This window comes from Psittacula echo (assembly GCF_963264785.1).
Source record: "Psittacula echo genome assembly, chromosome: Z".
Classification (NCBI taxonomy): Eukaryota; Metazoa; Chordata; class Aves; order Psittaciformes; family Psittacidae; genus Psittacula; species Psittacula echo.
Window position 1 is genome coordinate 74,924,364 of NC_137742.1, and position 23,318 is coordinate 74,947,681.

At 38.3% G+C, this 23,318-nt stretch overlaps 1 protein-coding gene across 1 annotated transcript in view; it reads left to right on the forward strand.

Annotated features, from left to right (window-relative positions):
• The window catches only part of MSH3 (mutS homolog 3), a 124,555-nt gene that overhangs the window by 50,020 nt on the left and 51,217 nt on the right, over positions 1 to 23,318 (forward strand). The window contains exons 12-14 of the mRNA XM_080636996.1: positions 394 to 503; positions 13,469 to 13,601; positions 21,020 to 21,207. Of these exons, the coding sequence (XP_080493122.1) occupies positions 394 to 503; positions 13,469 to 13,601; positions 21,020 to 21,207 (431 nt within the window). The remainder of the gene's footprint in view (positions 1 to 393; positions 504 to 13,468; positions 13,602 to 21,019; positions 21,208 to 23,318) is intronic.

The window sequence follows — 23,318 nt, forward strand, 5'->3', positions numbered from 1 at the left end:
TCATTTTCTGGAAGTACTTTCTGGCTAAAGGAAAGACATGCTTGAGTATCTTATGATGCATATCTACTTAATGTAGAGCATTATCAGTGAACAAGTTCGGTAAACAAGTGTGTATTTGCCATATCGTAAAGTCTAAGCAGAATGTTTAAGTATCGTGGTGAATTTCTGTGGTGCATTTCACCAGAATCCTAGAATCATAGACTGGTTTGAGCAAGTGTTCAAAGCCAGGTTGGTCAGGGCTTGGAGCAACCTGGTCTAGTGAAAGGTGTCCCTGCCTGTGGCAGGGGTTTGGAACTAGATGAGCTTTAGGGTCCCTTCCAGTCTGAACCAGTCTGTGATTCTACATCATTGATTTTTCAGTTAAAAATAATATTGCTATTTTTTTAATTTTAGACTGATATGAAAACAAAAGGAAGCCTCCTCTGGATCTTGGATCATACTAAAACTTCCTTTGGACGTCGAAGATTGAAGAAATGGGTAACCCAGCCCCTCATGAAATGCAGGTGAAGTAGTTCTTTATCTTGGCCTAAATCTGTATTTTATAATTATGATGCTGAGTATGACCAATGTATTTATTTTTCACTAAGGCCTGAGATTGATAGTTTGCTCAGGAAATAATAAAAGATGTGGACATTATATAGGCTAGAAAGAATTAACTTCTGTTTTTGGGCACAGGACATCTAAGTAGCTTAGAGTAGTGTATTTGGAGCAAGACAGAAATTCCTATGCAGAAATCACATTGGATTCAAATTCTAATCCAGTATAATTTTTAAGACAGTGGGTGAGTATTACCTTCTATTGGATGATGTCTTATTCCCAAACTTGCCAATTAATGTTTGATGTCTTTCTTGCATCATAAGTATTTACATCCTTAATATATTTAACTTATTCTAAAGTAACTATGGATGTTTTATCCCTGTATACAGTGTATTGAGTATGAAAGTGTTTCTTTTCATTAGTTCTTAAATGTGATGATGAGTTGGTCACTTTCGTATTTTGAGCTATGCTTTATTTATTAATGCTTTATTTTGTAATACAGTTGTGCTTTTTTTACTAGTTTGTCTTGAAACGGACTCCATCTTCCCCGATTTCTCTTTGCAGGTTTTATTGAAGTGTTGTGCTTGAATATGTGATAAATAACAATATTGAGTCCATGGACTGTTTGTTGCCTGCATTTTAAGATTTTGGATTTGTTCCTTTGTGCATTCCCTCAGCATTGTCAGTGTGCAATCTATTCAGTTGTCACTTTGTTCACTTCAGTTATGGCATACAGAAAATTCCTCTTTTTTGGTTACCTTAAATAGTTTTTCCATCTGTTTTACTTTTGTAAATGTATTAAACAGTTTTACATTTTTATTTTTAACAGTTTTGAATAGTGAGATATACCAATATTTTAGCTGTTGGTAATTTACAAATGTTTCTAGAGAAGCATTTTTATTTTCCTTGTCCAGAGATAATATGATTTATGATACAGCACTATACTTCCGAATGATCGTTGCTTAATTTTCTTATTAGCCTTTTTGTAAGGATGTTTTCCCAGTAGTGTTAGAAAAGCACATAACTATTTTTTCCCTCCTATTTTGTTAATTTAGAATATTAGAAACCTTTTTCATTTACAGGAGCCTACTGGTTAGACTGTTTAATGTTGCAGTTTCTGACAGGGATTTAATAAATCCATTTCAGTATGCCTTTTTTTAAAAAAAATAAATCTTTCTGATAATAGCTTTTATATATCTTACCCACTTCAAAAAGGCTTTTGATGTAACCATCCTAAATAGTATTAGACTTTATGGAAGTTAATTATGTGCCTGGTGTTCACCTTAAAAGCATATATATAGATTTGCTGGTCCACTTTACAAGAATAAATTGAAATAAATTGGTTTATTTCTTTTCCTGCCCTTGAGGGCACCTTGTGGCCTTCGGGGAATTGTTTGTGTAGTTATCAGCTGGGGGAGCCAGAGTGCAGGCGCTGGTCTGACATGGTGGCAGCACTGAGGATGGGGACCTGAAAAGGTGTGCCTTAATCAGTTTTGCTCCCAAATGATCACATGTCTGATGCAACAGCTGAAATACTATTCAATAGTCAAATAGACAAACATCCTATCTAGACACAGAGGATAGAAAACTGCTTGCATGGGGACTTCAGCCCTTCCTTCTTAACCAGTAAATTTAGTTTAAATTCTCCCATGCCTCCAGCTTTACAAGTTTGCAGGTTTGGTTTCTTGTCTTTCTCCTCTGCTCTTTGCTACTTCTAGAGACTGATAAGTGTTCCCTTTTTCAGCCGCCTTAGTATAAAAGAAGGTTTGATGGTTGGAGATGACAGGAGTCCTCAGCTAAACCTAGAATGCTATTCTGTTTCTGTGTATTTCTCCATTTCTGAATCCTGATCTGCAATTTCATGTACTTAGTGCATCAGACATTCAGCAGTATTGTCCCAATAATCCACACAAGTGCATTAGAGAACATTCTGTAATTGTAATTCACCTGTGCCTCCTGGAGTGACATTTTCAGAGGAAGTAAGATTTCTGTACTGCATCTTTTGCAGTCAGTGGGTAGGTGCAGTTTTATTGATGTATCAAAAATGAGAGGGTGTGATTATTGCTTTGTGCCTGATAGTTGAAAATCGCTTGGGATGATAAGTGAATTTCCAGTGGAGAAACCATGCAGTAGGTTGAATAAAGGTAGAATGTGTGCAGGGAGCTCATTTGGACAAACTTGGAGATAACCATTAGATCATCAGTGATGTAATACATTCAGAGAATTACAGTAAAAGGTTTTAAGCATTAGACATTTGCAATTTTGAGGTAAAAAAAAGGCTTAACCAAGAAAGGTGCAATGTCCTTGCTTATTCAATATGAAGATAATAGATAAGAACGTATGAGTCATCAAGGATTGAGCATTTTAGGAGGAATCAGGAAATTTACTGTTTTTTGTAGGAGTTAATATCTCTATGGATCACAGAAGTGTTCTTTGTTCAACTGCCTTTGAAATGTAAGTTCCATCCGGTGCCTTTCTTGCCTAACTTCCATGAGGGGAGCGGAAAGAAAAGGAAATAGAAAGCTGAGTTGGTTGGAATATATTTGACTAAATGAGATTTGCTGTATCCCAGTGGAATTTCAGCAGGAGAAGGAGTAAAACTGTGTATTATCATACTCAACAGGAAAAGGGCTAAGGACTGGTATCATGATACAGTGTTTTAACACAAGGTGATCTTTGTGTGTTTGCATGTGTGCAACATCTAAAAATAATTTCTTTCCTAATGCAAAATTAATCTCAGAACCTCTGAAGCTGTTGTGAAACAGCCTTTGCTTTTTCAGTAGCTACAGGAAGAGGAAAAAGATAAGCTTTATGTAGGCCTGGTTAAGCAAACCTGGATCTGGTTTGCATCTTGTTGTGTGGTCGTTGTATGTTGTGGGTGTGTTGTCTTATGATTGTGGTATAAAAGAAAGTCAAGGAAGATGTTGCCCTCCACATGGACAATCTTAAACCTCATCTCTGCAGAATGTGTCTTTCCTTGTCTCTCTGTTATCTCCATGGTTAATCCCTCCCACCCTCATTTTACATCTCCCTTTCCTGTTCCCTGAGCAGCTCCCTGCTATAGCGGTGTGTCCTGGGTTCAGCAGTTGCGGTCATTTTTCTCCTTCTTAGTAGCTGGTGCAGTGCTGTGGTTTTGACTTTCAGCCTGAGAACAATAGTGATAACACTGATGTTTTTAGTTGTTGCTAAATAATGTTTACTCTAACCAAGGACTTTCTCAGTCTCATGCTCTGCCAGGGAGGAGGCGAAGCCGGGAGGGAGTAGAGACAGGACACTTGACCCAAACTTGCCAAAGAGGTATTCCATACCACAGCACATCATGCCAAGTATATAAACTGGGGGCAGTTACCCGGAAGGGCTAGATCACTGCTCGAGTCGGGTTGGGTATCAGTTGACAGGTGGTGAGTGGTTATATTCTCTTCCCTTATTATTTCCCTTATCATTATTATTACTGGTGGCAGCAGTAGTGTTTTGTGTTATACCTTAGTTACTGGACTGTTCTTATCTCAACACATTCTTTCAATTCTCCTCCCCATCCCTCTGGGAGTGGATAGAGGAAGATCAGGGAGTGAGCGAGCGGCTGCATGGTTCTGGGTTGCTGGCTGGGCTTAAACCACAACACAGTGCTGCTTGCCCAGTCTGGAGTCTAGACAGAGTAGGAAGCTCTAGAATGAATATTGCATCTGTTGCCTCATTCAGTGTTAGTGCCTGTGCCTTGCTCAGCTGTTGATTCTTGCACAGTTTTGCAAGAAAATTGTTTCCTTAGTACCAAACAAACACATTGCTTGACTTTGTCAAGGTGGCTAAATTAAACAAAATGGTCAAAACTGGGAAAGAGGGACAAATAGCGCAATTATTATTTGGCAAATGAAGTTGCAAAGCCACTGTCCATCATACTTGAAAAGTCATGGCAGTCAAGTGAAGATCCCAACAACAGGAAAAGGGGAAATACAACTCCCATTTTTCAAGAAGGGGAAAGACAAACACCTGGGAAACTACAGACCAGTCAGTCTCACCTCTGTGCCTGGCAGGATCTTGGAGTAGATTCTCCTGGAAACCATGCAAAGGCACATGAATAACAATGGGGTGGTTGGTGACAGCCAGTGTGGCTTCACTAAGGGCAAATCATGTCTGACCTATTTGGTTGCCTTCTGTGATAGGACGACCATAGAACTGATGGACAGGGGCAGAGCAGCTGACATTGTCTACCTGGACATGTGCAAAATGTTTGAAACTGTCCTGCACAACATCCTTGTCTCTAAACTGGAGAGACATACATTTGATGGATGGACCACTTGGCTGATAAAGAACTGGCTGGCTGGCCGCACACAGAGAGTTGGGTCAAGGGCTCATGTCCAACTGGAAATGGGTAATGAGTGGTGTCCCTCAGGGTTCGGTGTTGAGGCTGATCCTGTTCCACATCTTTGTCTGTGACATGGACATTGGTACTGATGCACCCTCAGCAAGTTTACCAATGACACCAAGCTATGTGGTCCAGCTGACATGCTGGAGGGAAAGGATGGGATCCAGAGGGACCTTGACATGCTTGAGAGGTGGCCACTGCCAACCTTATGGAGTTTAACAAAGCAAGTGCAGGGTCCTGCACCTGGATTGGGACCATCTCAGGCACAGCTACAGGCTGGGCAGAGAAGAGATTCAGAGCAGCCCTGCTTAGAAGGACTTGTGGACTTTGACTGATGAGAAACCGGCTTCAGTGTGCACTCGCAGCCCAGAAAGCCAACTGTATCCTGGGCTGCATCAAAAGAGGCATGACCAGTAGGACAAAGGAGGTGATCCTGCCCGTCTACTCTGCTCTCGTGAGACCTCACTTGGAGTATTGTGTACAGTTCTGGTGTCCTCAGCATAAGAAGGACATGGAGCTGTTGGAATAAGTCCACAGGAGGCCACGAGGATGATCAGGGGACTGGAGCACCTCCCATATGAAGATAGGCTGAGAAAGTTGGGGTGTGCAGCCTGGAGAAGAGAAGCTGTGTGGAGACCTCATAGCAACCTTCCAGTATCTGAAGGAGACCTACAAGGATGCTGGAGAGGGAGACTTTATCAGGGACTATAGTGGTAGGACAAGGGGTTTAAACTTAAAGAGGGGAAGTTCAGGTTAGATATAAGGAGGAAGTTCTTTTCTGTGAGGGTGGTGAGGTACTGGAACAGGTTGCCCAAAGAAGTTGTAAATGCTCCATCCCTGGCAGTGTTTAAGGCCAGGTTGGACAGGGTTTGGAGCAACCTGGCCTAGTTGAAGGTGTCCCTGTCCGTGGCAGGGGCTTGGAACTGGATGATCTAAGGTCCTTTCCAGCCCAAACCATTCTATGATTCTATGATTATGTAGAGGTTTATTACCTCCGTATTAGATCTTTCTGTAAAGCTAGTAAAATGGTCTCTATGTACTTAAAAGTATAACTTGTGATAATTAATGATGTATGTATCATACTGAGCAATTTATAGCCACTGTAGGGGAATATGTGTAGAATTCCATTCCTGTGAAGAGAACTCTGTGGCCTGTATGTATAGAAAGCATTGCATAAGGTATTACTCTCCCCCTTCCCCCATCTGTTTCTGGAGAGGTAGAATATCTTTTAAATACCAGTGGGTGGACATCATGAAGTGTCATTTCTAGTACTGTAGCCATGGAGAAGGTAGAGACTTTGTTATCTAAGTGGAAGACAACCTGGAAAATGCTGATGCTTGCCTTTGTTGCAGAAGTACTTAGTTTAGGACTTAGAAGAGTATCTAGTGCAAAATCTTAAAAGCTCGGGGGTGGGGGAGTAGAAGGTGCTCCACAGAGAACAGTCTTCAATATCTAAAGGAGGGCTAGAAGAAGACTGGAGACCTTTCTTTCGACAAGGGCCTGTAGGAACACGACAAGGGGAATGGTTTTAACCTGACAGAGGGGAGAATAAGATGAGATTTTAGGAAGTTCTTCCCTGTGAGGGTGGTGAGGCCCTGGTACAGGTTGCCCAGAGAAGTGGTGGCTGCCCCATCTCTGGCAATGTTCAAGGCCAGGCTGGACAAAGCTTGAACCAACCTGGTCTAGTGGAAGGTGTCCCTGCCTATGGCAGGGGACTGGAACTGGATGATCTTTAAGTTCTCTCCAAACCAGACCACTCCGTAATTCTGTGAGTTTATGGTTCTGTGATGTTGTTCATGTTCTTGTTTCCAAGGCATGCTGTTTGCCACAAGTGACTTCAGTGTTTGGAACTCTAGTTTCTTGCCTGCATTTATTTGTAGTCTCTTTGTACTAATTTGATCTTTTTCTAGTTAAAAAGAAACATTAGTTTAACGCTAATGTTAAAATCTCAATGAAGGAGAAAAATTGTATGTATTGAGAGAGCTGACAAAAAATATTTTAACCTTTGCTTTGCAGACTAGAAAAACTGAATTTTTAATTACTCTTCAAAAATAGGATTTCAATTTTTTCCCCTGTGATTCTAGTAGTCTTTTTGCCCCATTTCTTCCAGTTCTGGGTGAGATGGTGCTTTTAATTAAGGCTGAATGAATGCCTTGTAGAATAGTATTAATAGTTACTGTTAGTGTGAATGTGCTTTGCCTGGCAAGAGCATAGGACGACCATAACTTTAGTTTTAACAAACTCAAAACTGCACAATCCAGAACTGCAGACAGTTCCTTATTTACCACTAAAGAAGAGAAAGAGTGTAAATTGGTATTACATGACTTTCATTTGGAGGATATATACTGTAGAACTAGGAAGAAGGGCCCTTTATAGTGATGATGGCAACAATATGTGTTTCCTAATATTAAAATAGCTTGTTTTAAATCATCTCACTTTGAATGTATTGAGTGCCCTTTCATTTATACATGTATACACAAACTACAGTTCTAAAGGAAAGTATTTCAAGTTCGACTTTGTTCCCGTAATCAAGATATCTGGGCAGTAAAACAAACTACCTAGAGGTCTTTAAAGAAACCCATTTGAAGTCACATTTGATACCATCAGCATGCAGAGCAGGATTAGTATCTTCTATTGCAGCAGTGATTTAGGAATAAAATCCATCCGTTCCTACAGCAGAATTCCATGGGCTAGTTTTCCTCCTAAGAATAAAGGTTTTATAGCATCAGTGCCAATATAAAATGTACAAATGCAGGTTACAGCATAAGTCTGAGATCTCAAAATTGTTGTAGTAAAGAAAAAGATTGCAGCATCATCACATGTATTCATTCATTGTTCTTGGGTGTGTGTTGGTACCACTGAATGCTGTCTCTTAACTCCTTATAAATGTAGTAATCAAGCATTCATTCATGTCGGCTAAAATAGCTAACAGTTCCCTTAATTTCGCACAAATAGCCATAATATATTGTGTGTGAACATAAACAAAAGTGATTGATTACCATTTGCATATTTTATACATTCTTATAACAGATGTGAAGACAAAGTTTATAGTATTTTTATATTGCTGTGAAGTATTTGAGATCCATTCAGGAATATTGTCTTCTTGTGGTTGCATGTTTATTTAGGGGAATGTTGGATCTCTCTGGAGGGGTATAAAACATGAGTTTTGACAGTAAGTTACTCTGTTTCTCCTGCATATAAAAAACCAGGGAAACAGATCTGGAAGGATGTTAATTTTTTTTTTTTTTTAGGTTTCACTTAAATTGCACCGTAGTAATTATGTTATAATTACTCTTGTTTGTACTTTTTCGTTGTTGCTTATGCGTAGAATTACAGCAGCACAGCACAATTTAACAATTCTGGATTTATCCCATAAAGTTAGCCAGAGTCTAACTTGGCCACGTAAGTAAAAAAATAACTAAGATAGATCGGGTATTTTTGTTTACTTGTTCTTTAAAAAGACATATATAGTTTACTGATTACATAGTGTTAATTCTACTGTGGCTTTGGGTTTTGATGGCATTAATTGCTTGTTATGAAAGAGTGGTCTAAAGCAGGATACACTGTACTATTTAGCACAGTCTTTAACTTAATTATCTCATTTAATGTCTTCATTTGTAAACTGTGTTCTGAAGGAAAGTCAAGAAAAAAGCAAAATATAAGTGCAAAAAAATATAAAGCAGCAGAAATCAAAATAGGCTTCACTTTGTCCTGTGTTTGAAACTAGACAGTTACCAGAGGCAAGCATAAGAACAAGGTGGCTGGGTAATGTTACCTCCCCAGGGCATTCTCCTAGCTTCCAACAATTTGCAGTTTAGGGACTTTGTCAGTCACAATTGATAACCATGTGTATCTTGCATCTTCCCAATGTTTCTTTAAAATGGCAGGTAGGCAGGAGGCTGCTAGGCTTTGATCTAGATGCTATAGTTCAAGGAAAGCAACCTTTTTTATTTTGTACCCTTCAGTGTGTTTTTTCAGGTGTTGAATTCTTGTGACTGGTAGCTTTACATACTTCTCTGCTATTAGATTAAGTGATTTCTGATAAATTCATATTTACTCACCTTGTATAAAAATTGAACCTTATATTACTGAAAATTTTATGTGTTTTTTATGCAGTACTTTACTTTTAACAATTACAGTCTGCTTTAGATTGTATGATACATTTCCACATCTAAAAATGTTGTGTTTGCTTCCCTGTATGAGGAATCAGCAGGTCTGCTAGCATGCTAGCAACCAGCAGTCCTGTTTAGATTGTTAAGATGTTCAGATGTTAATTCAGTTGCAGTGCAGCCTTCTGCTTTGTCAAAATAATTTTTAGTTCAGGATTCAAATGTTTCCCTGTTTGCTAGTTTCCTGTATTGTTCACATATCTGGCAGCAGTATAATACAGGGGAGTATCTCATGATTTAATTTCAATTAGTTCTTTTACATGACTAGAATAAAGAAAAATCTGCAGTTAGAATTTGTTACATTTAAATGCATTGCAAAATGATTTTAGTATTAATGATGCTATTCTTGGATGCAGAGTATGGCAGAAATAAGCATATTGCTTTTAGTCAACTGACTTACATTACATTATTTCACAGAAGATTTTTTGGAAAATTGAATAAAGCTCAGATTGCTGACATGGTTTATACAGATCGGAAAGAATAGGCTAATACTGCACCTAAATAAAATATGAAGTAGTAGCCAGTTTATAAAATGTAAGACAATTTCTTAGTGTAAGCTGTTGAGTTTCTTTATATAATGCTGGTTTCAAATTTTTTAGTGATGAAATTTTTTTCCAGTTCATGCAGAGATTAGAAACCCCAAACTGTACATCAAATCTGCTGAATAACTGTGCAGTGCAGAACAGATTTCTTTTCAGGTGGCTTAAAAGTGGTCTGAGTGATACATTGATGCTCAACAAAATTTTTATTAGCTTATCTATAAATATTTTAAGTTTAAAAGCATAGTCTCAATCATCTGGCTGTTTCTATAATTTCACTGTCCTTCCTTCCTCATGCACATAGGATTTTGCATAATTCTTCACTGTAATTTTTGGCTTTTGAAATAGGAATCCCTTTATGTTTTGTTTACAGGGGGGAAAAAATAGGTCATTTGAGGCTAGATGCTATTTTCCTGACTTTCTTATTTGTAGGATTAAAGAAGAAAAACTGTCTGGATGCTTAGTTTTAGATTACTGGAACTATAGTAACATAGCCATATGTGAGGATGATTAAAGTGCAGATTAAGCTTTGAGGGGGGGAGAATTTTTAATATCTGCATCTATTTTACATATTGTCTCTTTTCAATTGGCCAGATAATAACAATAATCCTGTTTAAATTACGTGGCAGTGTTCTGGAACAGAATTTTGCTGCTTACACATGCTTTTTATAATAAAAATACAGATTATTTTCTTCTTTAAGGTACATGTGCTCATAATTCAACAGTTCAGTACTCCTTCAGGCAGAGGAGCATTCCAGGGTGTCAAGTACAGTGAATTTTAATAATCCTCCATGAAAATATAATTGTGGGTGGTGATACTGACCTTTCAGAATTTCGGTGTAGCTGTTTGCTTATTTCAAAGCTACGTACTTGGGTTATTTTATTACTTTGTCACTGGTATTAATGCTTCTCAGCTTCCATTATCCAGCTGTAGTGCGCAGCGCCTTGCTGGCTGATGTAAAAACCTTAAATCTCTGTTGTCTTGAATATATGTGTGGATGCCAACAGCTTGGTCTTCAGTTGTGTGGTTGCATAACTTCTCATAACCCTGCCAGTCTACACCAGATACATGATTGTGGCTCTTAAGGATCAGATTTAAAGCTTGGATATGTTCCGTGTTGAAAACAGGAACCACTCTGTAGGTCTGAGTAGTTGCATTGGCGGTAGCTGCTGTCTGCTGCTGTTGCTTGCAGTTGCCTGGCTGCGCAAAACAGGATCAATGTTTAATTTGGTGCTTTTGGCATTGCTGGAGGAATGGAACAGTGGTAAGGAAGAAGAAGTTGTTTTTGTGACCTGCAGTAAGGCTGTAAAGCAGAGCCTGCAAAGTCTGACATTTCTGTTTTCCTCAGGGCTGGGAAAAAAGCAGGCTTTTAGGATAGTGGAATATTTTGGGTGCTGTGGTGTGATCATAGAGACTGCTGTCAAGTTCAGAGATAACAGAGTGAATTCCGAAGTTGCCTGGGATCAAGACAACAGAGTCTGTTACCAGTTTGTATGACTGTGGAGGAATGCATCTACCTGTGCTTCAGGTAGATGGTGGCAGATGGGGCACTGGAAATCTGGTCTTGCACAGCAGGGAATGAGTATGTGTCATTTGTGGCAGATGAAGGGATGGTTTTACTGTTTTAGTAGAAGGCAGTGTGTCACTGAACAAAATCCTGGCACTTAAATGCCATTAGATTTATGTGTATCTGAGCTTATATCCAGTCATGGTGTTCTCCTTTTCACATGCAGCTTAATAGAATTTCAGGGACTCTTAGATTTAGCAGTCTTCAGGGCCAGAGGCCTCTGACTGCCAGTCTGTTGTAATGTCTGCATGGTTTCACGGATTTCCTCATGGGTAGCATTTTTAGCAGCTACAGTGGCAAGTGACAGTGCAGTTTGGCAATAAAAGCCATGGGCAAGACAGGCAGTCTTCCCTGAAATCTTACATTTTGATTGCATCCTTACTTTTCATCCCTTTGTGCTGGCTGAGCTCGAAGCACCTCGCTGGTCTGGGAGAACAGACGTGGGCAGGGCTGTATTTGTCTTGCACGTACTCAGCTGGTACATGAAGTGTTGGTATTGAAAGACTGCTTTCTTCTTGACCTGCAAGGGTGGACAGACACATAGCAGCATGAGGTTTTTTGAACTTTCTTGTCTCTGGAGGAGAATGTTATGATAAGCCTTAGTTGTCATTCTGGAAGAAAACACAAGGATTTTAAATAAGCACTGGGATGTCTTAAGGATTTGTGAGACTATATAATACCACATCTTGCGTCAAAGAACCTTTACCTATATCACAGTCAGTTATATCTCATTGTATTACACATGACGACATGCTCAAACTTAAATGAAACTTGCCCGTAGCAGGGAAGTTTAGGATCATCTGCCCATAAAGTTGGATGATACTTGTTTCATGTTCAGAATGTCCTCTGAGCATATGGTATAAACAAAAACTACACTGAAAGGAGACCAAAAACCTGCCCCATCCCTGGCAGTGTTCAAGGCCAGGTTGGACGCAGCTTGGAGAAACCTGGTTTAGTGGAAGGTGTCCCTGCCTATGACAAGGGGCTGCAACTGGATGAGCTTTAAGGTCCCTTCCAACCCAAACCAGTGATTCTGTGTTTCAAATTCAGCTTTACTTGCCAGAAGCTTTCTGGATGACAGCTAAACCCTTCCAGTGCGCTGGTACTCACAGAGTGTGCCCAGCAGCACATTGGTGGGGGGACTATGGAGTAATGTGTAATCTGGAACAGATATTTTTTTGCTGTGGAACCTCAGCAAATCTCAGCTCAGCCTTCATCCAGTTGATTCTATTTTGTAGTGCACAGTTACCTCAGAGATGAAGCCTGAATGTGGAAAAGCTATGTTCAGAGGAATCATGCTGTTTAACTTTGACACATCTCTTTCACTGCTGTCTTAGGGTGGGCTAGAAGGAAATGGACACTGTTTCCTTTGTGTTGCATGCACTGAGTTTTGGTTCACTAACTCCCAAAGGTTAATTTCCTAACTTGTATGTTATCGTTACAGCCATATACCCCTAATCTCAGTGTCCTACTAGAAAGCAGTATTGAGGTAGTTTGGTTGCACAAAAATAAAAATGGAGTTTCCCTTAGCTCTGCTTTCTGCAGTCAGTTCATGGGTGTATTGGAAGCTGTAGCTGTGCCATTAGCAGCAATGTAGATTGAGGTGAACCTTGGCAGTATGCTGTTCATTTTAAAGTTATTTTCTGACAGTGGCTGTAAGAACATAATTGTAAGGAAGGTGCAAATAACTGTGGAATTGTTTCTTCGCATAAAAAGTATTACCTTATTGATTGACTTCAGTCCTGAAATATGGAGGCTAATGTTACAGGGAGAGGAACCCAACATTCATTCTGATTCATGTAATTACAAGTTGCTGGTCCGAATCAAAAATAGAGAGGCAAAGTGGTAACCAGTATCTATACTCTGTTGGAATAGATGTAGAGTTCAAATGTAAATTCCCCCAGATACTTGTCTGAAGGTTTAGGATTGACTGTTCAGGATTCAGTGTTTCTCATATAATGTACCACTGGAAGCACATGTAGATGTGTATTCAGCTGGTTTGGACGTAGAGAGGGGATAATGAGTTTATATCCAGCTTTTTGCTTGCATCTCCAGTGAAAGCCCAAGATTGTTTGCATCTCTCAATTCTTCTAAATTCTTCTACTTAGTTATTCATGAGAATGTGGCCTTAGTCAAAGTTAAAAAGAAACCCCAAAACCCAAGCAAAGAGGAAAAAAGCCCCAAAAAACCAACAAAGACAAACAAGTCAAAGGAAAAAGTTCATGAGGTATATGCCTTTCCCTCAGAAAAACACAAGTTTTATTTATTGGTCTTACAATTGTTCTTTTACAGTGAAATCAATGCCCGGCTTGATGCAGTGTCTGAAATTCTGCTGTCAGAATCCAGTGTGTTTGGTCAGATTCAAAATCTTCTTTGTAAGCTGCCAGATATAGAAAGAGGCCTCTGCAGTGTTTTTCACAAAAAGGTATATCCATAATTACCCTAATATATTATTTCCCAAATGGCGTCATTCTTTCTTAACATATCATAGTTTTTGCATGTTTGTTTAAACATGTTTTCTTCTTAGCAAGACTCAGGCTGACTTAATAAAAGGATGTGAGTTCATAAAAATTACTTTTGCCGTATGGTAGAGCATTATTTTATTTGTTAATCAGTGATATGCTGATGGAAGAAATGCCTGTGTAGGGTTCAGGAATACATAAACTGTATTGCTAATGCTAAGAGGAGATACATCTCTGGTATTTATGATTTAGTGGCTGGGTTCAGTGAGATGGGATTATGCGATACGTCCTTGTGCCATAGGTTACTTCCCTTTAAAACAAACCACTGCATTCTGTATGCTTATCTAAAATCACGCTTGAAAGTGAAGCCACTTAGCTGTAGGTAGCTGTTTTCAAATTAATGTTAATTTGTTTATAAATTCTGTAATTTGGATCTCACTTGCACATTTTAATAATTACATGTAATGAGATGTGTCAATGAACACTTACAGCCATAATGAAGTTTATGGAAAGAGAGAGTGTGCACCAACTTCCTCATCCTCTAAAATGTACCCTATCACAGAATCATAGAATGATTTAGGTTGGAAAGGACCTTAAGATCATCTGGTTCCAAACCCCTTGTCATGGGCAGGGAAACCTTACACTAGACCATGTTGTCAAGGCTCTGTCCACCCTGCCCTTGAACACTGCCAGAGATGTAGAATTTAAAGAATGTAAAGAATTGCAAAGAAATGTTTGTAGGGATACAACTGTATTCCACAGCAACAACCTGGCAATCCTATCCTGTGCTTCCTTTTTTTTTATAATTTTTTTTTTTTTATAGTAGTTGGTATGTGTTTCTTCACGTGTCCCTTCTGTTGTAGGACTGCTTACCCCTTCTCAGCTCTAAAGCTGTCATTTAGGTGGAAACATTTAGAGATCCTCAATTTTCATGTGATTTTTGGAATGAGGTGATAATGTAGTTTGTGTTAACAGTATTCACTGTAGCATGAAGATATGTGTAGTGAATCAGATGTTGGAAAGAAGTTGCAGGAGAGGAGGGTGCTCCCAGAGAATCCTCAAGAAGAGTAAATGAGGGGGAAAAGATCCAAGCATCACTTTTCCTCTAATGAATTAGCTTCTCTTGGTAAAAATCTAGTTTGTCATCCACTCCAGAACACTGTGAAGAGTCACTGAGTATTCCCTGAAGAACTCCTGGACTTCGAGGAGATGACAGTGTCCCTGAAAGATGGGGTGTGTTTTGAATAAAGAATCAAAAGCAGACGCGGGGAAACAGATTTTCAGTCTAGACGGACAGTGGATATGGAATCTGAAGAAAGGTCCCTGCAAAGCAGATACATATTCAAGAACATGGAGTAACTGGTTTTCATGAGGTTTTGATGTTTTGTTTGGTTTGGTTGGTTGGTTTTTCTCCCCTCCCCCAGAATATCCAGTGAATTATTTCATTTCAGTTCCTGCTATAGAAACCTTTACAGTTCTGTTAATTCCAGATATCCATCTCCCACATGCTTGGAATGAGATTCACTGTAATTTCATTCCCATTAAGGGATCCAGAACTTCAAGTGCCACGCACTGATGGCTTAACTAAATGAATGTGCTTGTTAGTTCAGTGTCAATTGCAGGAAAAATAGGTGAATGTGGCAAGTATTTCATCCTTCAGGCCATTTAGACTCCAGTGACTTAAGCATTTGAGGAGGTATGTTTCATGAAGGCAGAACTCTGAAGTAGACAGAGATAGCTGGGTTGTCTTAGTTATTCCCAACATCTTTCTTTCAGATCAGCCACTGCAGAACTTTTTATTGTGCAATGCATTTTGCACCAGTAACCTGTGGAGGAAACAGAAAAAAATGAAGGCAAAACAGTGCTCTGCTTTGGAACTGACTTACGGAAACTCTTCCGATAAATAACATCATTGTGTATTTTCCTGGTCTGACTTTTGTCTGTTTGTTTGTTTGTTTGTTTGTTTGTTTTAGTAAGTCTGCTAATGATTCTTATTTGGTAACATCATTCATATTGACAGTTGTTAAATCTGATCCTCCACAAGTTCCCATTGCCCCAAACCCAGACCACCAAACAGCATTGCTGATCAAACCCCAGGTATGAGCAATGTGGAATTAGAGCAGCATTATTGTAGTGGCAGTGAGGTATTACCGTGGAGGTTGTATTACCAGCTCCAGGTTTGTCCCAGCTTGAAAAAGGACTATGAGAATGAATAAGGAGACAGGAACAAAGTTACTGTTCTATGGAGAGTGCAATTAATACAAGGACTGGTTCTTAGTTTTTACAGCTCCAGCACCTGACATCTTGCCAGCCAGAAATGCTGTCAACAGCAGAATGGTCAAGAGAAGGGTGGCTGGAGATCAACTGTTTGAAGACTTCTTGGTAACATTGAAAAGTTGACTTCAAGAGGAAACAGAGAATTGCAAAGAGCTTTTTCTAGGAGGGCGTGGAGCAGATGCAAAACTAGATCTTCCTGGAAGGACACATTGGTTCAGTGTTTTCCATAACCAGTTCAGCTGTGCCCTCTAGGCCCTGGAGAGAGCCACCAAATAATAGAACAAAATGTAGGCCATGTGCATTTCCTTTTGTGATCTGCATCTCAGGACAGGGGGAAATACGAATAGCAGGACCCTATTTTGTGTCTCAGTCAGAATGATTACTGCTTAGTCTTGTCTTGGAGTGCACAGAAGGGCAATAGAGCAGTTGGAGACCTATGATTGAACAGATCTAAACCCCAGTACAGAGTAAATATGTCATCAGTACTTTCAGTCATGTGTCCTACAGATCCATCCTGATGTTGCTTGCTGTTTTCATGCCTGGCTTCATGCAGTGTGTTTCAGAAGATAAATATTTATACAGCCTAGATCCCTAAATGTTTATCTTACTGGTACCTTTTGCGCAATAATTTTTTTTTTTTTTTTTTTTTTTTTTTTACTAAAGCTCAGTCACCAACGTGAACAGGAATCATCATAACAAATAGTCATTGAATTTTAGAACAGATTAAAGTGAAGCTGTTTCACTGAACTGCTATACAGGGTGTGAGGTCAATAATCAAACCTTTTCTGGGTGTGTAGGAAAGTGTAATTTCAGTTTGTTCTGCTTCTGGCCTCCGCCATAGGCTCTCCCTTGTTTGCAGTTCCTCACAATTTCTTGCAGTTGAAAAAGCCTGTTCAGTTCTAAATCACTGTCTAAAACTTTGCTGCCCACTTAATCAGGGCTGCTCACCTGTGCAAAATAAAGCAGGTGGGCAGTTGCTTACAAAGGAGAGTATTTGCTGCTTGAATGCCTCCAGGGATTTACCCTTGGTTTTCCAGTGAATACTTCACTGTTGTGCTCTGACTCCTTGATGGAGAATGTGCTGCCTAGATGACTGCTGAGTGTTTAAAATCTTTGCTATAAGCTTGTCATCTAGAATGATGCTGAAAATGTGCCCTTCTCTGGAAGGTATGTTTAATACTTCATTGAAGATTGTGTTATTTTGAGTAGATTCAGAGAAAAATGTTGTATTTCAAAATATTTTTTTTTCTCTTACTAAATCAATTAAATCAATATCTACTGTATATGCCCAGGAAATTAGTTACTGCTTGAATAGAATGTTTAAAATCTCCCCATAGCATGTTGTTGACTTCAGACAACATGTACCTTTTGTATTTTAAATTTTTTCTTCTATGAAAGCACATCTTGTGTATGCTATACTTTTAATCTTTTAAAGAATTTGCACCATAGATATTTTTAGACTTGCTGATTTGAGCAAGTTGTCCCCTGATAATCTGAATTAATAGAAGTAGTGTCGTAACAAGGCGACAGAGTAACCTTAAAATCAAATTTCTCATTTTTCCTAAACCAAAACCACTATGCTCACTATATTAAAAATATAAAGGTAGATAGTACATTTTGTTAGGAGTGATAAATGTATGCTGCATTTCAGCTCACTTTTTTTAAAAAATTTAAAATGCTTTTAATTTGGGGTGGTCAATGGCTGTCAGCAGTGTGTCTCTGTGGCTCCCTTCTAGATCTGCAGGAGACAATTCCACTAATGCAAACAAGGCTAAATTGCTTTCAGCATTGTTGAAAATGTGTTAGAGCTGGCATACTGCTGTGATCTTTCATGCATTGTTTTTGATGGCAGTCCTACCATTTTCAGTACAGTTGGATAAACTGCTGGTTGAAACTATTGTTTGGCATCACTGTCAACTCTGAGGTTATTTTCCTTGTGCCGAAGAAACTCTAACAGCTACCATTGATGGTATTTCAAAGTTAGACTTCAAAACTTGCATTGAATAAGCTTGCGAGAATCTTCCGTGAATGCAAGAATATTAATCCCACTTTATGCAAGCCATTTTTACTTCATTTTAAAGCTTCTAATTTATAATAGTGTTACATGTATTTTATAAGGTTACTTAGGATTTAAGTGAAATCAGTCCCACTTTAGTGGACCTCAGCTTTTCCGAAGTATTTTTGTGCATCTGTTCCAAGTTACATGTTTGCTTAGTAAATCATTTCTGCAGGGGAGTCATTAAATTTTAAATGCGAAGTCCTGCGGTGTTACAAAAATCAAGCCAAGAGAAACAGTAATGCTCTGAATAAGCAAAAAAAGGGTATGTTCACCCTCTTTCTTGGGAATGCTGCGTTTAACAATATTGTTTGCAGTAAAGCATGCTGGATTTCCTGTTCTCCAGAGGTACTGTAGACCGTAGCTCACAGTAAAATCAGATAGGTTTTAACTCATTGTATGTCTGTTAATGGTGTGTAAGTTTTCAGAGTCGCCATGGCGTGTTCATTAGAAATGAAGATTAGAGAAATTAAAAAATTAATTAAAAATTACAGAAAATAAAAATTAAAGATTAGAGAAGCTTTGGCGTGTTCATTAGACATCCTTTGAGAAATCTCATGGTAACTTTCAGGGTCATTTATGGCTTTGTACATGACCAATTTTGTTTGCTCCCCCCTCTCCAATTCTTTTATAGATGACGCTTGAAATCTAGTTTCTTACCCCTGCTGAAGCCTCACCCTCACAAGCCTCACCACCGTTTATTGAAGAACATCTTAGAGAAGTTTTTATGTATTCTTAGAACTTTTTCCTTTTCCCACCTTCAGTAGGTGTTGTACTAATTAAATCCCTTTTTTATTCCTTTTTTTAAAGAACAGTTAAAACAACCACCACCAGCTGGTCAACTGATGTATTTCTTACTGTCCATATTTACTCCTTCTTCTTTTCTGGACATTGCTATGAATCAGCTAATACTGTTTTTCAAGGATCAACGTTGCAATTTCATGTGGCATGGCTTCAGCCTTTGCCTCCTTGAGTTCATTTTGTAGTCAAGGGAAGTCTTGCAGAATCCTGTCCTTTTATCTGCATCAATGTTGATGATGATATACTCGGTCATACTGTATTTTACTTTACCAGTCCAAGCCTGGATTTATCATTTATTTAGTCTTTCAGACCTTTCCTTTGTGCTTTGACTTCAAATGTCATTGACAGATTTACTGCTTTATTATTTGTTTTATGTTCTTGTCAGAGCTTTTGCAAGATAGAATAAGTAAGTTCCAGATTATCAGAAAGATGCTGATAAATTGCAGTGAGTGCAGGGGAGAGCCAAAGTTTTCATGAGGCTGACAAATGGATTGTTTAGAAGAAAGATTAAAAGACTATAGTTTGGTTAAATTGATGATTTAGTTAAATTGAGGAGAACATAATGTTTAGTGATACTTATTTACACCCTGTTAACAGCAGAAAAGCAGATGAGGTAGTGTTGTACAAAAGAGTAAAGCTAGAGATGCTGGGATTAATTTGATGGAAGGGAAATTTAGGCTGTCTGATAAAACTTTTACATGATGATACTTACTGCTTTATGGATTGATTTCTGAAAGGAAGTGGTAAGCACACAGTTTCTAAGAATACTAGGGCCCAAGAGAAGATGAAAAGAAAACTCATGCAGAAAAATTCAGCAGTTGCAGGGAAACCACCCAGTGGGTCTCTTATATCCCTAATTTACATGGGTCTGAAACAAAGATGAACTTAGGTTTTCCAGAAACAATTCAGAATGAAATCTCTTTGGTCTTCCAAACTGTCATGGAATACCGTGGTTAAATTACACAGTCCTTCAGCGAATATCTACCAGCCTTGCCTGTTTGATAGGGTTCTTCAGCATACGGCCATGCTTCAGGAGAGTATGTAACAGATACTGGCGTTATGATAACTTCAGTAACATTTAATTACTCCTGTGACTGAATGCATTTTAAATGGCCAGGAATGATTTTATTTTTTTTTTAATTTTTGTTTAATACAGCCTTTATGATAGAGCAAATCAGTGAACACGTCAATTAAAAATTATTTTCTTTCTAACCTTATAGTTGTCAGTCACTTACAACTTCCAGTAGTGTTCTACTACTTCCATAGTAGATTGCCAAGGCTGCAGGTCCAGATGTATCTTTATTCTGCGTTTATACAGCATGGAGGACGCTCTTCCATTGCTGGTCACAGCAGTGATGTGTATTTAATGAGAAGAGGGCCAAGGCTGTAACTGGAATGTACATTAATTTATTGTTTATGGTTTTCAGAAGATTGCATTTATATGGTGTTTGTGTTGTGAAGGCATTACAGAACAAACTTATTTTAGGGTTATGTATGTGGGGAAGGAGACAAAGTGTTCCTTTAGAGCCCTGCATTTTTGTTAATACTTGCTTCTGGGTACGTAAGTTATTTGAAAGAAATAACTACAGTGTAACAGATGAGAGAATTGTTTTAGTTCTTGCATATGGCTGTGGGAAGGAAAGAGAATGAAAAATTTACCTCTGGGGAGAGATTTTGAAAGAGAAGGGGTGGCAAAATAAAAATGTAGGAGTGTTTTATGAAATAGTGATTCGTGGAAGCCTACATGTTCTGCAGTTAATGTTGTACCGATTACCAGAAAACACTGACCAGAAATTGAATACTAGGCTATTTCTTGTCTAGGTAGGAGAGAAAACATAATGTAGGAAGAGAAGGATGTAGCGTATGAAGAATTTCATAGTAGAAGCATTCAGTATATCGTACTCCCTTCCTTGCATTCTCAGGTGAGGAAAATAAACTTTTTTTCTGTATTTTCACTGCACTGAAGAAGGAATATCTGATCTACAGATCAGTAAAATATGTTTTATGCGTCTCTATCCAGCAACAGGAATAACGGAGATCAGCTCCTGACTGGTTCCTAACAACAGTGGTTGAAATAGTAGTATGCTTTATTAACCTTGTGAATTTTTTAAGATTATGCAGCTGTGTTAGAAACAGTCCATACATTTTTGTTGTATTTTGTATAATTTTCAAAAGAGCATAAAAGCTTGTAGAATTTAATGAAAATATAATACACCATAATGATTTAGACATTGCTTCCTTTCTCAGTGCTCAACCCAAGAGTTCTTCTTGATAGTCAGCACCCTGTCTCGCCTGGACTTGGAGATTCAAGCTCTTGTTCCAGTCATACAGTCTTATGTGAAAACTCCTCTATTACAAAATGCACTGTTGGAAATCCCAGAACTTCTCTCCCCAGTAAAACATTATTTAAAGATCCTTAATGAAGAAGCAGCCAAGTAAGTATAGAAAATACATGAATCTTCAGTGCTTCATAGACTTTCTGAGTAAATGTATTCAGTTATGAGGGTTACACATCTGGTTTTAATATACCTTAGTTTTGTATTTTTTGTTTTATGTACAGGTTACTTAGTTAAAGCAGAGGTTGTTTTCTACAGCTTATATTCTTTTTTTAAAGTTAAACTATGAGAGAAAGTAGTTTGCTTAGTGGGTGTTTGCCTCAGGCTGCATAATTTTTTGAAAGTTTTTCAGCTTTTTTGGGGAATGAATTTAGAGCAAAATATGTTTTGCTCATGGTAATTTGTTTAACAACTTTTAAATTATTTTTTTTTTAATAGAGAAGCTTTTTTTTTTGAGAAGAGACATGACCTTTAGCAGAGTGGCTGCTCTGCTGTCAGGAATAAGCCTTTGACTTTTTTTATGAAAATTCATCAAAGCTTTGAGTGCCCTCCATCCATTTCTAAAAATCTCTTTGCGTGGTCACTAATGACAGAGAAAATAAGTTTAATAGTTTTATAGATAGATCTTCCTAGTTTTATAGATAGATCTTCCTAAACTTCCATGCTATAAGCAAGTTTCATTTAACTTTTAACATGATGATATAAGACTGAATAGATATTAATGAGATTAATTATTAATGAGATATAATTGACTGTGATATAGGTAAAGGTTCTTTGATGAAAGATATGGTCTATAGTTTAATATGTTCTTATATTGGGGCAGTATAGTCTTGATGTTTTATTTTCAAAACAGACTAAAACATCCATTCTATTTATAAAATCTTTTTTTATCTTTCTCTAACTGAGATTTAAAATTAAGAAATTTAAGAACTTAAGAGTGCTTAGACCTTACTTTATTTGCTTCAGAATTAGAGACAGATGCAAGGTATGTAAATTTAGAAGTGGAGAAGGCTTGAAGTATTTGCAACGCCTATTGGAGAGGTGAGATTATGAGATTTCTACTGATGAATGTGATTCAGTTATAGTTGTGGCAGGTTATGACAAAACAGAGTGTATCTTAATTATACCAGAATTACTGTAGATAGGTGTAAAATATGCTTCCTTTTTTTTTCTGTTACTGTATAGATAATGGCTTGAACAGTATACAAAAATAAGATACAATAGTATTAGTAGAAGGTATCAGAGATCTGCAGAAGTCATACGTTTTATTTGCATTTATTCAAAATTACTAAAAAACCTCACCTTTTGGTCTTTATACATTTAAAACTTGTGTGGCAATATTATTTGGACTCAAACCCCTTTCTTTCATTGCAATCACAGTGACTACTTATACATACATGCACATGTATGTATACTGCATTATGTGTTAATTTTATTATGTGGTGTGGGTAAAATAGTGTAGTGGCATTCAAAAGCATCCTTGTGATCCAGGGTTTTTTTAGAGGGTGTTTGAGATTTTGAGGTTTGTGGTAGGTTTTTTTTGGGGTTTTTGGTTGGTTTTTTTTGTTTGTTTGGTTTTTTTAACTGTCAACTTTTGTATTTTTGACAGTCTTCACAATCAGCTGTTGGCTACTAGTAGTCTTCTTTTTTCTTTTTACTGCATTCCCATGGAAACAGGTCTAATTAGCACAAAATTGTTTCTAAAAATTAATACTGATCTGTCGTGGTTTAAGCCCAGGCTGTAAATCAGAGCCACGAAGTCCACTTCCCCCCCACACCTTTCTTCCCTCCGCTTCTGGAGGGACGGGGAGGAGAATCAAAAGAATGCAACTCCCATGGGTTGAGATAAGAACAGTTTAATAACTAAGGTATAACACAAATCACTACTGCTACCACTAATAGTAGTAATGATAAAGGAAATAACAAGGAAGAGAATACAACCGCTCACCAACTGGTACCTCGCCCCCACCCCGCAGTGATCCAGCCCTTCTGGGCCCTCTCAATTCTACATCCTGGGCATGACGTGCTGTGGTATGGAATACCTCTTTGGCTAGTTTGGGTCAGGTGTCCTGTCCTTGCTTCCTCCCACCTTCTCCTCCTCCCTGGCAGAGCATGAGACTCACAAAGTCCTTGGTCAGTCTAAACATCAGTGTTATCAGCTCTGTTCCCAGGCTGAAAGTCAAAACCACAGTGCTACAGCAGCTACAGCC